The 19,515-nt window shown below is 50.6% G+C and overlaps 1 protein-coding gene across 1 annotated transcript in view; it reads left to right on the top strand.

Annotated features, from left to right (window-relative positions):
• CUX2 (cut like homeobox 2) overlaps window positions 1–19,515 on the top strand; it is a 171,794-nt gene that overhangs the window by 119,337 nt on the left and 32,942 nt on the right. The window contains exons 5-9 of the mRNA XM_032595350.1: window positions 10,169–10,303; window positions 13,306–13,429; window positions 15,230–15,306; window positions 16,182–16,248; window positions 18,756–18,804. Coding sequence (XP_032451241.1) covers window positions 10,169–10,303; window positions 13,306–13,429; window positions 15,230–15,306; window positions 16,182–16,248; window positions 18,756–18,804 — 452 coding nt within the window. The remainder of the gene's footprint in view (window positions 1–10,168; window positions 10,304–13,305; window positions 13,430–15,229; window positions 15,307–16,181; window positions 16,249–18,755; window positions 18,805–19,515) is intronic.

The following is a 19,515-nucleotide window of genomic DNA, read 5'->3' as shown; positions in this document are numbered from 1 at the left end:
TCTGACTGAGCCAGCCAGGCGCCCCCTCTTTATGTTTATTTTTTATGATTTAAAGCACCTCCTGGTTATGATGCAGGGTCCCAATTATGTTTACAATAATGTAACAGGGTATTCCTTTAAAGTATTTTTAAGTTAAAAAACACTGAGTTACAGGAGCGCCTGGATGGTTTAGTCAGTCGGTTAGGTGTCCGACTCTTGATTTTGGCTCAGGTCATGATCCCAGGGTCGTGGGATCAAGCCCCGTGTGAGGCTCCATGCTGAACATGAAGCTTGCTTGAGATTCTGTCTCTCTGGACGCCTGGGTGGCTCAATTAAGCATCTAGGTTTTTCTCAGGTCATGATCTCACGGTTCGTGGGTTCAAGCCCTGCATCAGGCTCTCTGCTTCAGATCCTCTGTCTCCCTCTATCTCTGCCCACCCCCCCTCAAAAATAAATAAACATTTTTTAAAAAGATTCTTGGGGCACCTCAGTGGCTCAGTTGGTTAAGTGTCTGACTTTGGCTCAGGTCATGATCTCACAGTTCATTGAGTTCAAGCCCCGCATGAGGCTCTGTGCTGACAGCTCGGAGCCTGGAACTTGCTTCTGATTCTGTGTCTCCCTCTCTCTCTGCTTCTCCTCTGCTCACACTCTGTCTCTGTCTCTCTCTCTCTCTCAAAAACAAACATTAAAAAAAAGATTCTCTCTCTGCCCCTCTCCCCCACTCATTCTCTCTCTTAAAAATTTTTGTTTAATTAAAAAAAAATTAAAAATTCTGAGTCGCATAAGGACAAATGTTAGGTTGGTAATCTTTTAGGGGCAGGTGGATGCAGCAGTTGTGAAGTGAGTATGCCAGTGCCTGGCATTTGGATTGCACTAGGTTCAAATTCAGCTCCGCCTTTTTCTAGCTTGGTGACCTTACTAGGCCTCAGTTTTTTCATCTGGAATATGGGGATATAAGCATCCCTCAGGTGATTGTTTTGATGATTAAATGAGATGTAAATATATGCAAAGCGCCTGGCATACGTGAGTGGAGGGGTGAGGAAATATCAGTTCCCTGGAGCTTCTGACTAAAGATACTGGCAGGGCGTCTTGTCTACCCCATGTCCTAGCTTCCCAGATATGGGGGCCCCACCCATTCCAGGATTGATGGTAGCTGGAATTTGGGGAACAAAGACCAGAAACTAGTGTTTGGATAGCCAGAGCCTGCTCTGAACCCACCTACCACCCTCGGCAGCAACACGCAGACCAGCCTACAGGGAAGGGGGGTGAAGCTGGCACCAAAAGTCCCCAGACATTGCCAGCCTCTCTCAGCCCCACATTCTCATCTTTAAATTGGGTCAGTTGTTGTGAAGGTCGAGCTAAGTTGTGTTTCTAGGAAAGTAACTGGGGCAGGGGGCAGCTGGTCATAAGGGTCTACTACCCTTTCTCAGACTAATGGGGCCTGTATCTCCCGGTGCTTCCTCATTTCCTTCGAGGGTCTGTTCAAACGTCCACTCCTTCAAGAAGCCTTCCCTGACCAGCCTGCCTCAATTAGCACCATTCCCCCACCACACATGTCAGGCCACTCTCTGCCCTGACCCTGCCTTATTTTTCTTCTCTACCCACTTACTGCCATTGGTTTATTTGTCCTTTGTCCATCTCTCCTCTCTAGAACGTCAACCCCAGGAAGGCAGAAATTCCCTCTTATTCACTGCTCTATCTCCAGGGCTCGGAAACTTCCCTGGCAGACAGCGTATGCTCAGAAAACAATTGGCAAGTGAAGTAATAGTGTCTGACACATAGTAGGTGCTCAGTAAAAATGTACTGGTGAGGGGCGCCTGGGCGGCTCAGTCGGTTAAGCATCCAGCTCCTGACTTCAGTTCCGGTCATGACCTCACGTTTCTGCTCTGGCAGTGTGGAGCCTGCTTGGGATTCTCTCTCTCTCTCTCTCTCTCTCTCTCTCTCTCTCTCCCCCTCCCCCGCTCACGTGCTCTGTGTCTCTCAAATAATCTTTCCAAAAAATGTAGTTATGAATATATGGCTGCATTAGAAACTATTCGTTTCCTGTTGTTGCTATAATAAATAACCACAAACTTAGAAGCTGAAAACAACCTGCATTTACTGAGCACCTACTATGTGAAAAGCCATAGCAGGGCCCCAAGGGGAAAGAGAAGACTGAGGAATGAAAGCAAGATGCCCCCAGTTCCCCGCGACTGTCAGGTTCTCTGAGGAACCTCTTCCAAACATTTTAAAGATCTGTTGTCACTTCTCTCTCTTTCAATTTGTGTTTGTAAGAGCAGCCAGTGACATTTAGCTGATGGATCGAACCATGCTGTTGGATAAAGTAAGCGGGAAACCCTCGGATTTGCCAGCCACCACAGCCAAGCCTTTTACCTACGTGTAATTTGGCAATCTTCCAGTCGTCTGGATGCTAGTAATTTTTTTCCTCCCTAACTCAACCCCCAGCAGTACAGCTCAGGGCTCTGTGATTTCTCCCAGATCGGGGAGGTGGGAAGAAATGGGTTTCCCACACACCGTAAAATCTAAGAATTCCCACTATGCACCAGCAGGGAGGAAATAAAGGGTAGAAGATGCCCAGGGAAGTATGACACCATCATTGCTGTGTGCTTTTCAGACACAGATCCTCCTGAAGCCGTAGCCCAGTGCCTCCACAGTTGGGGCGGATAAACCCGCAGGAGAGTGAGAGCCCAGGAGCTGCTGCTTCCTCTTACACAATGGGCTTGTTCCCTGGGTGCCAGGTGAAATGGGTACAGCAGGAGGGAAGTACTACGTTTAGACTTGAGTGAGGACTTCCTTCCTTTGGGACTTGGAGTCTGGGCAGCCCCTCAGTCCTGACTCTCTCACAGTTGGTATCCAGTCAGTTACCATGTATTATGGGTTGAATTGTGTGCCCCAAAAAGACATGTGGAGGTCTTAACCTCTGGTACCCATGAGTGTGACCTTATTTAGAAACAGGGACTTTGCAGATATAATCAAGTTAAGAAGGGGTCGTTAGGTGGACCCTAATCCAGTATGCTGGTGTCCTTAGAAGAGGAGAGAAAGAGACACAGAGGAGAAGGCCACATGATGACAGAGCCAAAGCCAAGGAACTACAAGCCAAGGATTACCAGCAACACCAGAAGCTGGGAGAAAGGCATGGAACAGATGGAGAGAGCACAGTTCTGTCAACAGACTTGGGATTTCTGTCCTCCAGAGCATGATGTATCAGTTTTCTGGGGCTGCCATACCAAATCACCACAGACTATGTAGTAAAGCCACGGAAATGCACACTCTCAGTTCTGGAGGCCAGAAGTCCAAAATTGTTGGCAGGGTCAGTTCCTTCTGGAGACTCTGAGGGAGAATCTGTTCCACTTGTCTCTCCTACTTCTGGTGGTAGCAGGCCATCCTGGGCTGGTAGACGCATCACTTCAATCCCTGCCTCCGTCTTCTCTGTGTGTCTCTCTCTGTGTCGCCTTTTCTTTGGAGGACACCAGTTATTGGATTAGACAACCCTAACCCAGTGGACCTCATCTTAACTTGAGTTCTTCTGCAAAGACCCTATTCTAAATAAGGTCAAGCTCAAGGGGCACCTGGCTGGCTCAGTCAGTAGAGCACACGACTCTTGATCTCGGGGTTGAAAGTTTGATCCCCATTTTGGGTGTAGAGATTACTTAAAACATAAAGTCTTTTTTTTTTTTTTTTAATTTTTTTTCAACGTTTATTTATTTTTGGGACAGAGAGAGACAGAGCATGAACGGGGGAGGGGCAGAGAGAGAGGGAGACACAGAATCGGAAACAGGCTCCAGGCTCTGAGCCATCAGCCCAGAGCCTGACGCGGGGCTCGAACTCACGGAACGCGAGATTGTGACCTGGCTGAAGTCGGACGCTTAACCGACTGCGCCACCCAGGCGCCCCAAACATAAAGTCTTTAAATAAGGTCAAGTTCCAAAGTTCTGGATGGACATGAATTTGGGGGGGACACTATTCAACCTAGTACCCTGATAGGAAGAACTATCAGTTCCTCCCGTCTGCCTCTGGAATCTGAACACTCTCCCCACTTCTGCCACCTCCCTGATCTCAGCTGCTTGGACCTTCACAGTTGCCTCCCCTCTGGCTCCCTCTACAGCTGATTTTTCACACAGCAGCTTGGATGAGCCTTTGAAAAAGGCAAATGGAACCTGTCACTTTCCACTGTCCTTAGGATAAATCCCCATCCATATCCTTGTGACTGGGATATCAGCTATACACAGACAAGGCATCACCGTGCCCCCCACAGATGCTCAACAAGCTCGTGCCGAGTGAAGCCTGTACATGGACTTGTATGTACCCCACCCCCACCCCGTGAGCTCTGCCCACTCCAGACTCATCACTGGACAATGCCAGCACCATACTGTGGGCTTCAGTTCGCATCCACAGGCTCTGCAGATTCTAGCAGCAGCTCCACAGGGGAGGCACTGTGGCTGTCCCCATTTGACAGATGGGAAAACCAAGGGTCCAAGAGGAGAAAGAGTAGTCACATATTGGTTTGGGTCCCATGGAAGCAGACCGATGCTAAGATGGCATTAGATATGCAAGAGGTGATGGGGGAGATGCCTATGTAGGATGAAGAAGAGGAGGAGGAGGAGGCAGGGAGAGCCTTTAGATGGCAGTGCTGATCCGAACCTGGAGGGGAGGGGAGGAAGGAGGCTTGGTGGGAGGAACCTCAAAGAAAGTCCCAGCTAGGCTGACAGGCAGCCCCAAAGCAAGATGTACTAGTCTGCTCAGGCTGCTGTAATGATACCACAGACCAAGTGGCCTAGACAAAAGAAATGTATTTCTCACAGTTCTGGTGGCCGGAAGTCCAAGATCAAGGTGCCAACAGAGCTGGCTTCTGGTGAGAGCTCTCCTCCTGGTTGCAGATGGCTGCCTTCGCTGTCTTCACATGGCTTTTGGTCTGTGCACATGCAGAGAGAAAGAGAGCTCTGGTGTCTTCCTCTCCACATAAGGACACCGCCCTGTGGGATTAGAGCTCCAACTTTATGTCCTCACTCAACCCTCATTACCTCCTTAAAGGCCCTGTCTCCAGGTACAGCCACATCAGGGGTTAGGGCTTCAACACGTGGATTTGGGGAGACACCGTTCAGTCCACGATACAAGAGTTGCCTGTTCCAGCATCAGCAGGAGTGGCCTAGCTCTGCCACCCCTGTCGGGCCCAGTTGAGGGGAGCAGCCCCAGGCAAGCATGGCCCCTGAGCTGATGCCACAGCAGATGGCAAGTGCAGCACGTGGTATGTCACCAGCTTCTCGCAGGAGGTTTCCACGGCTGCCACAAGTCATAATTATCAGCATAAAGGCAGCACTCACTCAGCCTGCTGGGGGCCAGGCATTGTCATGGGGCTCGGCGTGCTCCCGGAATCCCTGCACAGCCTCTACTGTAGATCCTGTTATCCCCATTTTACTGACGGGGAAACTGAGACACACAGTGCCTAGGTGGCTTTCTCTGTAGATGTCACAGCAGGCTGATCCTCAGCCTCCCAGCCTGGCCCCTCTCCCTTTGTCTGAGGCTGCTTTGGAATTCACAACATTCATACCTCTTATGTCAAGTTAACCTGTGAAGATGTTTGAAATTATCTTTCTGCCTGTAGATCGTAGCTCTAAGGCATAAGCCCAGGGCCAAAAGCACTCACCTCGGCAGGACTCCATCCCTGTCTGATTGATATACGGCGTTGAAACACATGTAATAGGAATTTGAGCGGCGAAGAACCCAGAGACCTCTGGTGCTTTAGTTAAGGTCACACAGCAAGCCAACAGCAAAGCCAAGAACAGAGCCCTCAGGGGCGCCTGGATGGCTCAGTCAGCTGAGTGTCCAACTCTTGATTTCAGCTCAGGTCATGATCCCAGGATCATGGGATCCAGCCCTGCATCGGGCTGTGCAATGAGCGTGGAGCCTACTTAAGATTCTTTCTGTCTCTCTCTCTCTCTCTCTCCCTCTGCCCCTCTCCCCCATTCGTATGCACACTCTTTCTCTCTAGAAAGAAAGGAAGAGAGAAAGAAAAGAAAAAGATGAATAGAGCCCTCAGCCTCATGCTCCTGGCTAGAAGTAGAAACTTCCCATGCCCTGCCTCAAGGCAGTTTGGCCTACTTACTACAAAGAATGGCCTGGTACCCCGAGCTCAAATCCCACCTCTGCCACTTCTGAGCAAGGTGACCTTTGGCACATGGCATCTCTTCTCTGGGCCTTTATTTTCTTGTCTGAAAAATGGGGAGTAGCAGCATCTACCTTACTGGGCCTCACCTTGGGGAAATGACTTCACCCTGCCCCCTGTGCCTCAGCTTCCCTGTCTAAAATGGGAACATAGTGCTGTGGTGAAGTTTGAAGGAATTCTAATGCATGCAGAGTGCTTTGGTTGTTAGATTCGGTCACAGCCTAATACCCCCTGCCAGTTTCTCCCCTCAAACCGGGAACCAGAAAGGAAGTGTGGGAAGAGGAGGCCCAAGGGCCTGTCCCAGTCCTGCCACCAACTCGCTGGCCAACTTCAGGGAAGTCACAGGACCCCCACTTTAGCCCCTCTGTGCCCTGGGGTGGGGAGCGTTGGACCCTTTCAGTCCCTCCCCAGTATGACTTTCCATGATGGAATTTTTGGGTCCCAGAGGACAGTTTAAGGGAGGATTATTGGATTCTGCATCTCCCAGGGGCTGATAAGAACATATGAGGCCCTGCCAGTCCCGAGACTCCACAGAGCATTTACCATGCAGACAGCTGACCTCCAGGTCACAAGACCAGGCGTGCTGCCTCCTCTCAGCTAATAGCAGCAGCCTTGTCACATTTACCAAGCCCAGCTATGCACCTAGCGCTGAAAATCTATCTACGTTCTCTCTTCCAAACATCACAACCACACCCTACACACGTGGCCCCATTTTACAGATGAGAAAATCGAAAATGGAGGCTCTGAGAGGTTGACTAACTGTCCAAAGTTACTGGCCAATTTGGAGCCAGAATCTTCCCAAAAGTAATTCCAAGGAATTAGGAACTGTTGTATTTTTCCACTTTATTAGTGGGGAAACAGGGCTCAAGGCTCCTTGGGATTTGGACCCAGAGCTGGGCTTCAGATTCTGTGAGCTTAACCGCTATGTTCTACCTTGTACCAGCAAACAAAGGCAAAAAGCCAGAGCCTTAAAATCTGCTGAACATGTGTCGAATGGGGATCCGGCTGGTCCTCTAGCCTCTCCTCCAGGGGCCCACCTGAGGTCAGCTTCCCCTGGATGGAGTGCGCAAAGCAGCAAGGAGTGACCCACAGGGCCCCCGAGCAGAATGAAGTGTCAATACCTGATCCCTGGAAATGGGGCGGATGATACCCTTTATCACCCAAGTGTAATTGTTTGGCTTGGGCAGGCTCGTGGCCAGCAGGCCCCCAAGCCACGAGCTGGATCTTTTCCATCTTCTTGGAACCAGAGTGAGCCCTCCATGGCCCGCTCGGAGCTGCACCCTCCCGTGTTTATCTAACTTCCCTGACCTCGGCAAGTGCTTGTCGCCTTTCTCTTCCTTTCTGAAAAACCAGGACACAATAGGAAGCATTTTCTTGAACTTATTAAAAAATCCAGACTTGTAAATTAATTTGTCCGTGTTGTACAAAGGCAGTGCAGATGGACTCATTAGCATGCACACAACAAATAATTATAGATGAATTTTTAGCTGGCCTGCCTAATGCGCTTGCTGGGTTAATTATGTCAATGTATAATTACATCAGCCCGGGGAGACATAATGGCATACCCCGCTGAGCAGGCCCTGCCTAATGACGGGGCGTGGGGGGAGTGCTGACAGAGGAAAGACGGCAGCGTTCCCGCGCACCTGCTTACCTCGGCACAAACGCCCATTGTCAGAGCCTCCCGCCACCTAAGCAAACAGGGGTGGGAGGGGGTGAGGGAGAGGGATAAAACGCAGAGGCGACCTTGTTCCAGCCGGACCTGAAGGCTCCTATGTATAGGCACTGCCCCGTTTCTTCCATCAGCAGATGTTTATTGGGTCAGGTTGCGTGGCAGACTTCGTTCACCCACGAGGGGTCCAGAGGGGAGCAAAATCAGATGCAGTCCCAGTCCTCCCTTGTGGAGTTTGCAGTCCAGTGGGTGATAATTAGGTGGACTTGCTAATCAATGAGAAGTGTAACTAAAATGAGAGCTGTGAAGGAAAGGCGCAGGCAGCTGAGAGAGCTCATGTTGGAGGAATGACTGGTCAAGGCAGGCTTCCTGGAAGAAGTGGCATTTGAGTTGCAATATGAAAGGTGATTAAGCATTAACTAGCTGAAAGAGGTTAAAAGGGAGGACAGGGTGTTCCTGGCAGAGGCTCTTTCTTGTACAAAGACTCCACAGTAGGGAGGTACATTTGAGGGACTAAGAGAAAGCCAGTGTGACTGGAGCTCAGAAAGACAGGAATAGCCAGGGCTTCTATTTGTTCCAAGATGACCAAATGCCAGTCGCTGTGTTGAGCGCTTTATGTGCATGGATCCTCATCCCAGCCTTATGAGGTCAGAACCTTTTTTTTTTTTTAATTTTTTTTTAACGTTTATTTATTTTTGAGACAGACAGAGACAGAGCATGAACGGGGGAGGGGCAGAGAGAGAGGGAGACACAGAACCTGAAACAGGCTCCAGGCTCTGAGCCGTCAGCCCAGAGCCCGACTCGGGGCTCGAACTCACGGACCGTAAGATCGTGACCTAAGTTGAAGTCGGATGCTTAACCGACTAAGCCACCCAGGCACCCCATGAGGTCGGAACTTTTATGGTGAGGCACAGAGAGGTAGGGTTGCTTGCCGGAGTCACCCAGCAATCCTAAAAAGCGAGTACGGATTAGACCAGGACCCAGGATCCATGCTCTTAATCCCGCTGCAGCCCAGCAGAGAACAGTGGCTGAGCGGGTGGTGGCAGGAGACTCCAGGAGAGTGAACAGCAAGAGAGAGGGCATTTGAAAGGACTGTGGACCAGACCCAGGCCCCTTTGTCTGGGGCAAAGAGGCTCTGGCTTTCCTGGGCCCCCATGAATACCCACCTGGGCTGCTGGGTTGGAAATGTCCACATCTCTGGGACAGGAAGCCTTTGCGGCATCTGAGAAAGAGACCCAGACTTGAAACTCACCTCTGCCCTTCAAGTCACCTGGCTTCTCTGAGCTGGTTTCCTCATCTGTGAAAATGAGTTGGATCCAAGCCAGCCTCCGGGGGATGCTGGGAGCATCACGGGAACCCATGCCCGTGAACAGCTTTGTAGCCTAGAAGATGCCACACCAACCTCTGGCATTACCCAGGTGTTTGTAGTACCTGCCGAGGGTGGGGAGTGGGGAAAGTCACGTGGAAGAAGTGCTGGCGTCTAGATCTGAAGGAAGAGGAAGTGCTTCCTAGATGACAGGGTGGAGAGGGAAACAATTCCAGGCAGAAGGACCTACACATTCCTCATCTTTTAGCTATTGAGAAATTGGGGGGTATCTTACATCCAGGGATGTATTTCACCCCCAGAAAAGCCATTGTTTAGTCAACCTCACATGCAACAAATGGTGGTGTGTTGGTCCAGGTGCACTGAGAGGTACCCCCAAGGATTAGATAGGTAGGTAGGTGGATGGTATTGAGGAAACACAGGGGAAGAAAAATGGGGAGGGAGGTGGGAGAAGTGTCAGAGGAAGGAGAGGCAGGGAACTGGGTGGCAGCATCCGCACAGGACAGCCTGAGCAGTCTGTGCAGTGCTGAGCAGGCCCTGGGGGAGTCCTTGGTGCTCAGAGCAGTCCCGTGGCCCTCAGGAGTCGGCCCCATCCTGGCTGCCTGCAGGCCTTGTCTTAGAAGACTGGCCTCACGATGGATTTCAGAGTGAGGTCCTCGTTTAATGACCTCCTGTGGTTGGAGGTATGCAACACAGTCGCATGGCCGCCACAGATGGCACCATGGAATCCAGAAAATGCACTTGCTGTGACAGTTATCATCGTTAGTAGTGTTCCAGGTGGGCAGGACACGCATGCCCCTGGGGATGGCACACGCTCCACTGAAAGGGTACCTGAAGTAGACGGCTCCCTCATAAAGCAGAAATTCTACATTGGTCTCCTAAGCCATCAGAGCAACTCCAGAAGGCTCTTGTGCATGGTCCCCTCCACGCCAGCATCCTGAGAGGGACCTCCCAGGCCCTGCGGGCTTAGCCTGGGCAGCCCTCAGCCCTCAGGGCCCCCACCACTCCCGTGCTCCTCTCTCTGTGTGTGCAGACCCTGTGCCTGTGTTTGAGGCAGCGCGCGGCCTAGACGACAGACTGCAGCCCCCCAGCTTCGACCCCAGCGGGCAGCCGCGGCGAGACCTCCACACTTCGTGGAAGAGGCACCCCGAGCTCCTTGGCCCTAAAGGTACTGATAAGGCCTTCACGGGATGTCCGTAATGAAAAAACAGGCTGTGGATCTTCAACAGCCAATCTTGGCCGCCTTTGGAGGTGTCGGGGGGCAAGGAGCTCAACTTTATCGTTTTAGATGTAGGATGGGTTATGGGTACGTCGCTGCAGAAACAAACCAACCCGAAATCCCAGAAGCTTAATATATTTGAAGGGTGGGAAGTTGGAGAGGATGCTCCATGGAGTCACTCGGGCAACCCAGCTGTGGTGGTCCCACCATCTTCAACACATGACATCGAGAGTCACAGTGACTGTTGACAACTTGCCAACAGGCAAAGAAAAAATGTGGAGGGTCATACTGAGGTTTATGGGTCCAGGCTCAGAAGCGGCCCGCATCACTTCCACAGCCACTTGTCATTGGCCAAAACTCATTCATATGGCCACACCCAGTTGCAAAGGAGCCTGGAAAATCTACTCTGTGCCCAGGAGTAGAGGGAAACAGGATATGAATACAGCACTGTCTCAGCACCAGATAAGACAAGTCAGAAGACTAGAAAAGCTAAAAATATAGTTTAGGTGTACATATATTGTGATAAAAATGTTTAAAATCAAGAAAATGATGAACAAAATTCATCATGGTGGTTACCTCTGGCAGGCGAGGTAGAAGGTCTCCATGGGGAGAAGCAAATGTGCACTTGAAAGCTCTTGGTAGCCATCTAAAGGTGTTCATTGAGCTTCAAGCCCAGCACTGTCATAGGCACTGGGGACATAGCCAGGAGCAAAACAGACAAAAATCCTTGCCCTCGTGGCACTGACCTTATAGAGGAGAGACTGACTGTCAACCAATAAATGTTAAATATATAGTATTTCACATGGTGAGAAAGATTAGGAGGAAAATTAAGCAGAGAAGAGTCAGGTTTAGGGATACTTGTCTAAGGAATAAATGAGGAGGATTCACCTCAAAGTTCAGCAAGATTACCTTCTCTCTTTTTTTTTTTTTATTTTTTGTAAAGGGCCAGAGAGTAAATATTTCAGGCTTTGTAGGCTTTCTGTTACAGCTACTAAACTCTGTTTAAAAAAAAAAAAAAAAAAGCCATAAAACATATGTAAATGAGTGGATGTGGCTATATTCCAGTAAAACTTCATAAACAGAACAGGCGGTGGGCCAGATTTGGTCCAAGGGCTGTCTTTGCAGAACCCTGGTCTACCTCCTAGAGTTGTGGAGAAGATAATGGCCTGAGGCATGCCAAATCAAAGTTTGACTGCTGTGGCACACTCCCAATTTCACAGCCCCCTCCCATCCCCCCAGTGCCTAGTGGACACCTGCTGTATGCCTAGTCCTGGGCAGAGTCTTCTGGGGAAGATTTATGGTGACTAAAATACAGCACTTTTGCCAACTCTCTTCCCGTACCCAGGATGCCCTTCCAGCCTCCCTGACAAGCCAGCTTGTCCCTCTAGGTGCCTCTAGGGTTTGAACTTCCTTCTATCGAATAATAGTAGTTGTGGGAACTGCCTCTTCAGAGCATTTGCTCTGTGCCAGGTGCCTTTCACACAGTGTCCCACTGTCATCTTACATCAACCTTCTGAGGTACCACTGGCCCCATTTTACGAAGGGGTAACTGAATCTCAGAAGCAACAGGTGGCCAAGCAGGGATTCAAACCAAGGGCTCTTGCCCTTGACCCTAGGCTGTGTCTCTCCTTGAGAGCACTTGTTACTCTGCATCGTAAGGGTCAGACCTTGTTTGTTTGTTCACTTCTGTGGCCTCAGCCCCTGGAATATTCCCAGTGTATGTGTGCGTGTGTAAGAACGAGCCAGGCCCTGACCGCTCTGTCAGGCCCTCACTCTGCACACTGCCCAGCCCTGCACTCACCCTGCTGTGCCAGGCTCACAGTAGGAGTTTAACAACCAGGACTGAACTTAACTGACTCAGGCCCAAGGGCAGGAGCCCAGATTTTGGAATTCTTGAGACATCCACGCTTGATGGCCGGCCCTTGAGCAGCCTTTCTCCCCGTGAAAAATTCAGTACCAAAGGCACACACTGATCCCCTACAGGAGCCACCAGGGGCTTGCAAAGGTAGAACTGATGTGGGCCCTGCCCAGGGGCACCTGCAGGTGAGGTCAGCTATGACTGAGCATCTGAGTATGTGCCACCACCTATGGAGAGGGGAAGTTAAACCTAGAGTTACCCCATGGCCCGGCCATTTCATTCCTAGGTAATATATACTCCAAAGAACTGAAAACAGGTGCTCAAACAGAAACGCGTGTGCACATATTCACAGCAGGGCTATTCACAACAACCAAAGGTGAAAACAACCCAAATGTCTATCAGCAGATGAATGGGAAAACATTTATGACATATCCGTAAAATGGAATATTATTTAACCATAAAAACAAACCTAGATGAACCTCAAAACAGTTTGCTAAGTGAAAGAAGCCAGACACAACAGGACATACATTATGTGTGATTCCAGTGATATGAAATATCCAGGATATGCAAATCCCCACGGACAGAAAGCAGATTAGTGGTTGCCAAGGGCTGGGGGAGGGGGAAAAGGCGTGACTGCTTAATGGGGACAGGTTCCCTTTTGGGGTGATGACAGTGTTCTGGAATTAGTGCTAAGGGTTGCACAATACTGTGAATGTACTAAATGTCACTGAATTGTATACTTCAAAATGGTTAAAACGGTGAATTTCACGTTACGTATACTTGCCCATGACTCTTAAAAAAGTAAGAAGGCCAAGGAGGCTAGAACAGGTCCAAGAGGGCAAAGGAAGCACCTGGGCCTGCTGTCTGAGGCTGGCACTATGGGGACTTGACTTTTGTGCACACACACCCCCCACGGCTACAACCCAGCCGACCATGTGATGGCAGGTCTCCACAGCCGCACTCTCTCTAACACTCGAGTTTGAGAAATCAGCTCTTATCCCAGCACTGCCGATCTGTCCAGTTTGCAGAAGGCGGCTCTGGCTGCCATGTCGCTTCCAGCGATGGGCGGTTTTCCCTCTTTTCCTCCCTCCAGAGCAGAGAGAGGGGACGTCTCCGGCCGGACCCACGCTGACCGAGGGGAGCCGCCTCCCAGGCATTCCCGGCAAAGCCCTCCTGACAGAAACTTTGCTGCAGAGAAATGAGGCAGAGAAACAAAAGTGAGTGGGGAGGAACAGGCGGGGCCCTGCTGCCCCACCTGGCTGGGAGGTGGGACCATCAGGGAATCTGGATTCAGGTTGGAGATAGAGATCCAGGCCTGGTTCAGTGGCCAGCCCTGGGCAGGTCACATCACCTGTCTGAGCTTCAGTTTTCCCAGCTGGGAAATGGGACCAATGGCGGTATATTAGGCAGGGTTCCCCAGAGAAATAAAACCGGAAGGATTTTTTATTTTAATTAATTAAGATGTGTATTTCAAGGACTTAGTTCACACAGTTGGGGCTGGCAAGTCTGAATTGGTAGAGCTAACCAGCAGGCTGGAAACTGTCAGGCGGGAGTCAGTGCTGCAGTCTGGCAGCAGAATTCTTCCTCAGTTTTATTTTTAAGACTTGCAACTGGTTGGATGAGGCCCACCCACAGCATTGAGATTATTCTCGTTTACTTAACGCCAGCTGACTGCAGATGTTAACCCCATCTGCAGAGTACATTCACAGCAACCCTGAGATTCGTGTGTGATTGGACAACTGGGTGCCAAAGCCTGATCAGGTGGGCAGGCCATATCAACTCCTAGTCTCCGGTCAGAATGAATGTATGCACTTAGCTCAGTGCTCACTGGGAATATGTCAGTAGATGGTTGCCCTTACAGCTGATGTGGGAGCAATAATACCTGGATTATTATAATTTCTGGATTCTTGGGGCTTTTCTAGGCCAGTTTCATGGTGGTCATTACATTTAGCCTTTCATTCACTTATTCCTTTATTCATTCATTCCATGTATTTATGGGACCACCTGCTGTGTGCCAAGCACTGATCTAGGGACACAGCAGTGAACAAATGGACAAACCTCCCTGCCCTCCTGGAGTTTACCTTCTCATGAGGAAGACACAAAATAAACAAGATAAAGTCTGCTACATGAAGATAAGGGTTGTGAAGGAAAAGAAAGCAGAGAAGGGGGGATGACATTGAGGCTGAAGTTTTAAATAGGGTATAAGGGGAGGCCTCACTGAGAAGGTGAGGAAAGCCCTGAGACGGTGGGGGTGAAACTTGCAGATATATAGGGGAAGAATGTTCTACGCAGAGGGGACAGCCAGTGCAAAGGCCCTGAGGTAGAAACATGCCTGGTGTGTTTGACCAGCAAGGAGATGAATGTGGCTGGAGTGGTTTGAGTGAGACACCCACTTTGCCGATGTGTAACACACACCTCACCCTCAGTGAGAGGGTGAGGGTGTAGGATCAGAGGTAAAGTTCCTTCTCTAGAGTCTCTGATTCAGACAACGTAAGACCCAAGCTTTGTATAAACCTTCCCCCAGTCCAGCTAGGGCCCTTGTTTCTCTGCTGAGACACTTGTATCACACCTAAGCTCTAGGCTATAGTGGGCTGGATGACCATCCCAAACTCCTGACACAGAGAAGGCAAAAAATGCCTCCCCGGGGACAGGAATAGTAACTAATGATATTGAGGGAACACTGGGTACCAGGCATCGTACTGAAGGTGTTTCACAACACTCACAGAGGCAAACCCCACTAGAAACCTTATTGTACAGATGAGGAAACTGAGGCCCAGAGAGGCAAAGTCACTACCTGATGTAGGTCCACCCAAATGCTGCCACACAGTCAGCAAAACAGCAAAGTGGCCAAATGCCTGAATGTCATGTTTAAGGACCCTTTAAAAAGGCAGGGGCGTAGATAACAGAGAACAGGTGAGAGGGGTAGGAAGACAGGAGGGCCACCTTGGGGACCCAGGCAGGGCCCGTCCACACAGGCACGAGCAGAGCCATTCTGAGCAGGCCCAGTCTCTCTGCAGGGGCCTTCAAGAAGTACAAATCACTTTGGCAGCCAGACTGGGGGAGGCAGAGGAAAAGATCAAAGTCCTACATTCAGGTATGTATCTGGCATGTGTTCCCTGGCCCCGTGCAGCTCCCCAGCCCCGTCAGACCAGGAGGAGGAGGAGAAGGGGACAGTGACACTGTGAACACAGGCTCAGGTATTCTAGAATCAGGAAGGCAAGAGGGGAATTTGGGAAGGAAGTGGAAGTGGACCCAGTGGGGGTCCGAGCCCCGTCCCCAGAGGCCATATTGCCGTGGAGAGAGGCCTTGAGAAGTAGAATTAAATCAGGGGTGGCAAAGGCAGTGCCTGTAGGGGCCAGACACACAAACAAGCAGCCAGATTAGGGAAAGCCGTAGGAAAGGGTGGGATCTGGAGCAAACTAGAGGACCTGGGCCTTGACTAAGAGATGGCCACTGCTGAGCACCAGCCAGCCACTGCCATATGGCCCAATGTCACCAAGCCTCCAGATTTTTTGGAGATTTAGAAATCTGGAGTTTTATGAGAAATCTCCCATTTATTATAATATACACATATCCGTTGACTTCACTGCTCCTCCCTGTCCCCCTCACCTGCCAGGTCCAGACCTCAGGATGGGTGAGCTCATGGATGGATGGCCCCACCCAGGTCCTGGAGTGACCTAAGCATGTTGGGCAGCTCATAACCAAGGCCATGGGACAGACAGACCCCTACCACTTGCCTGGGTCCCCTGAGCTTCATAAACTCCTAGAGGGTGATCTCATCTGCCCTCCGACCGGCTTGAAGCCCCTCCAAGGGCGGGAAGCTCTACCTGTCACTGGTTCTAAAGACCTTCAAAAGAAAGGTCTTCCTTCACTACCTTGAACCTCATTCTACTTTCTGGGCCCTGCAGCAGGAGTGGGTTCCTGGGGAAAGCAGGGGGCACTTCACCCTGGCTCTTTACTTTTTCCCAGCGTTAAAGGCCACACAGACAGAGCTGTTGGAACTGCGGCGGAAATACGATGAGGAGGCAGCATCCAAGTAAGTGAACACCCTGCTGAGGTATGCCTCCTCCCTCTGACCCTCCCAGACATGCCTCCTCCCTCTGACCCTCTCAAATATGCCTTCTCTTTCTGAGTCTTCTCCCTCTGACTCACCGCCGGAAGCACCTGTTTCTTTAAGCACCCTGTGTTCCCCACCCCCATAGGCACACAGCTGTTCACCAGTCGTTTGCTGTGCCATTCATGCACCACAGAGTATACATGACATTCTGGGTCGTGGCGGAGCAGGGTCTGCTGGGCAGGGGCCTCCCCGTCACCCCAACCTCCTAGGACTGTCTTCACCACAGCAACCCAGGCCAATCCTCAGCCGAGTGTCATTCACTTAAATTACTCTGGACTCAACGTGGCCATAAGACATCACTTATTCCACAAACACTTATTTAGCACCTACTGTTTACCCAGTGCTGTGTTGGGTCCCTGGAAGAAACATCAGAACGTGGCCCTGACCCCAGCTAAAGAGAAGAGACAGATGGTAACTGATGATATACAGTGATAAATTCGCTCCTTCACAGATACTGTTGAGCACTTACTGTATGCTCGGCCCTGTTCTGGGCACCTGGTGAACACTAAGAAGGGAAGAACTGAGAGCAGCAAGAGAGAATAACAGGGAGGGTGGGTCCTATTACCCAGGGTAGTCACGGAGGACTTCCCTAAGGAGATGACCTTCAGAATGCAACCCAAAAACGAGAAGGAGATGACCACGTGAAGAATGCAATGCCGGGTTGAGTGCTGGCGGCAGGGGGACAGCTTGCACGGAAGAAGGCCCCGAACATGCCTAAAGCATGCGCGGCTTAGAGTCACCAGATACTCCCCACAGGCCTCTTGTGTCCCCCACCCCACACTCAGCAGAGAGGCAGCCGAGGTGGATGAGGCCTGTCCTGGCCCCCTCGATGCTGGCAATCTGGGGGTTGGAGGGCAGGAAATAAACAAATGACCACCCTGGGGGTAAGTTGAGAGAGGCCTCCCAGGAGGACACTTTAGAGCTAGGTTTTAAAATTTTCTTTTCTTTTTTTTTTTTTTCTACTCCCACCAATTTTAATACAAAAGGCTGGAGGGCACGGTGGTGGGAGGGGGGTAGGCATCAAGCAGGGGCCGGGCCGCCAGTGCCAGCACAGCAGTGACCTTGCAGATCCTGGATGCCTGGTCCCTTCGTTTCCACACCAGTTTGAAGTGGTTTGTCATACGCTTCCTGCACGACATTTTCTTCTCTATCCTTGAAACTGGATTACTGTGGCTTCCTGGTGGCATAAAACTTTTTGCAGTGTTTTATACCCTTGGAAATATTGCTGCATTAGCCAGTACGTGCTTTTTTTTTCTTTAATTTTATTTTATTTTTAATTTACATCCAAATTAGTTAGCATATAGTGCAACAATGATTTCAAGACTAGGTTCCTTAATGCCCCTTCCCCATTTAGCCCATCCCCCTCCCACAACCCCTCCACCAACCCTCAGTTTGTTCTCTATATTTAAGAGTCTCTTCTGTTTTGTCCCCCTCCCTGTTTTTATATTATTTTTGTTTCCCTTCCCTTATGTTCATCTGTTTTGTCTCAAAGTCCTCATATGAGTGAAGTCATATGATATTTGTCTTTCTCTGACTGACTAATTTCACTTAGCATAATACCCTCCAGTTCCATCCACATAGTTGCCAATGGCAAGATTCCATTCTTTTTGATTGCTGAGTAATACTCCATTGTATATATATACCACATCTTTTTTACCCATTCATCCGTCGATGGACATCTGGGCTCTTTCCATACTTTGGCTATTGTCGATAGTGCTGCTATAAACATTGGGGTGCACGTGTCCCTTCAAAACAGCACACCTGTTTCCCTTGGATAAATACCTAGTAGTGTGATTGCTGGGTCGTAGGGTAGTTGTATTTTTAGTTTTTTGAGGAACCTCCATACTGTTTTCCAGAGTGGCTGCACCAGCTTGCACTCCCATCTTTTTTTTTTTTTAACGTTTTATCTTAGAGAGAGAGCTCGTGTATGAGCAGGGAAAAGGCAGAGAAAGAAGGACACAGATGATCCGAAGTGTCAGCTTTGTGCTGACAGCGGTGAGCCCGATGCAGGGCTCAAACTCATGAACTGTGAGATCATGACCTGAGCTGAAGTCAGATGCTTAACTGACTGAGCCTCCCCAGAGCTGGGCTTTAAAGCTCAAGGTCCTGTTCTCTTAAGGAAGGGGATCCTGGGTAGAAGGCACAGCAGGGGCAAACACCTGGTAGCTCTGTGGACAGCTTAAGAGAATGGACCCCTGCGGGAGGCGGGAGGCCAGGCTGCCCGGAAGGGGCGCAGTGCTGAGGCCCTGTTCCCATTCCCCCGGAGCCTGAGCTCTTTTCCTCCCAGCTGGTTTCTCTCCAGTAGGAAGGGTAGGGGGCAGCCTCCTCAGCCTTCCATTGCAAGACCCTTAGGTTCAGGCAGGGGCTGGGCTATCAGCCTGGCGGCTGCCAGAAGCCCTTCTCAGGGTCTTATCTTTCTGTCTCAGGGCAGATGAAGTCGGCCTGATCATGACCAACTTGGAGAAGGCTAATCAGGTGAGAAGACGTGTGCCAGGGTGGGGGTCTCGGGCGACGGGGGAAAGGGACTGAACCCAATCAATATGTATTGAACCGTGTGCCATGCTGAGTGCTAGGGCTGGGCGATGTTTGGGACCCTGAGCTCCCAGAAGAAGGAGGGGGGATGCTGGCAGAACACTCAGAAATAGGGTGACTCAGGCAGCAACAGTCAGGGAAGGGGCACCTGACCAGACACAAGGGTCAGGAAAGAAGACGTCCTGGAGGAAGGGCCATGTTGCTGACACCTGTCGAATAAATTGAAAATGTAGAGGGATGGCATTCCAGGCCAGGGAACAGCCTGGGTAAAGGCCAGGAGGCTGCCTACAGAGAAAAGCCGGTGCCCTTCCCCGGTGGCTGCTGTGCAGGTGACATTTTCCAGGTGTCTCCAGACAGCAGGAGGAAGGCAGCAGAGCAGTGACTGGTGAGCCCAGCCCGCAGGCCAAGCTGGGCGGTGGGTCTGTCCCAACCAGACTGTATGAGGAACCATGTTCCACAGAGCCTGGGGTGGTGACAAGGGACAAGCCCTAGCGGCTTCTTTCCCTCCCTCCCCACCAGGGGCCTCCTGCAGCCTTCTCACTTGATCCCAGCCACACCAGCTGAGCCCTGGGTGGACCCAAACTTCCTTGGGGCCCCATCTTCTAGTCCCAGCCCGGGTCCTTAAGAGCCCTTTAACCTCTACAAGTCCCCGTT

Source organism: Lynx canadensis, chromosome D3, assembly GCF_007474595.2.
Source record: "Lynx canadensis isolate LIC74 chromosome D3, mLynCan4.pri.v2, whole genome shotgun sequence".
Taxonomy (NCBI): Eukaryota; Metazoa; Chordata; class Mammalia; order Carnivora; family Felidae; genus Lynx; species Lynx canadensis.
Note: the sequence above shows the minus strand (reverse complement) of the source record. Positions and strands in the feature narration are given on the sequence as shown.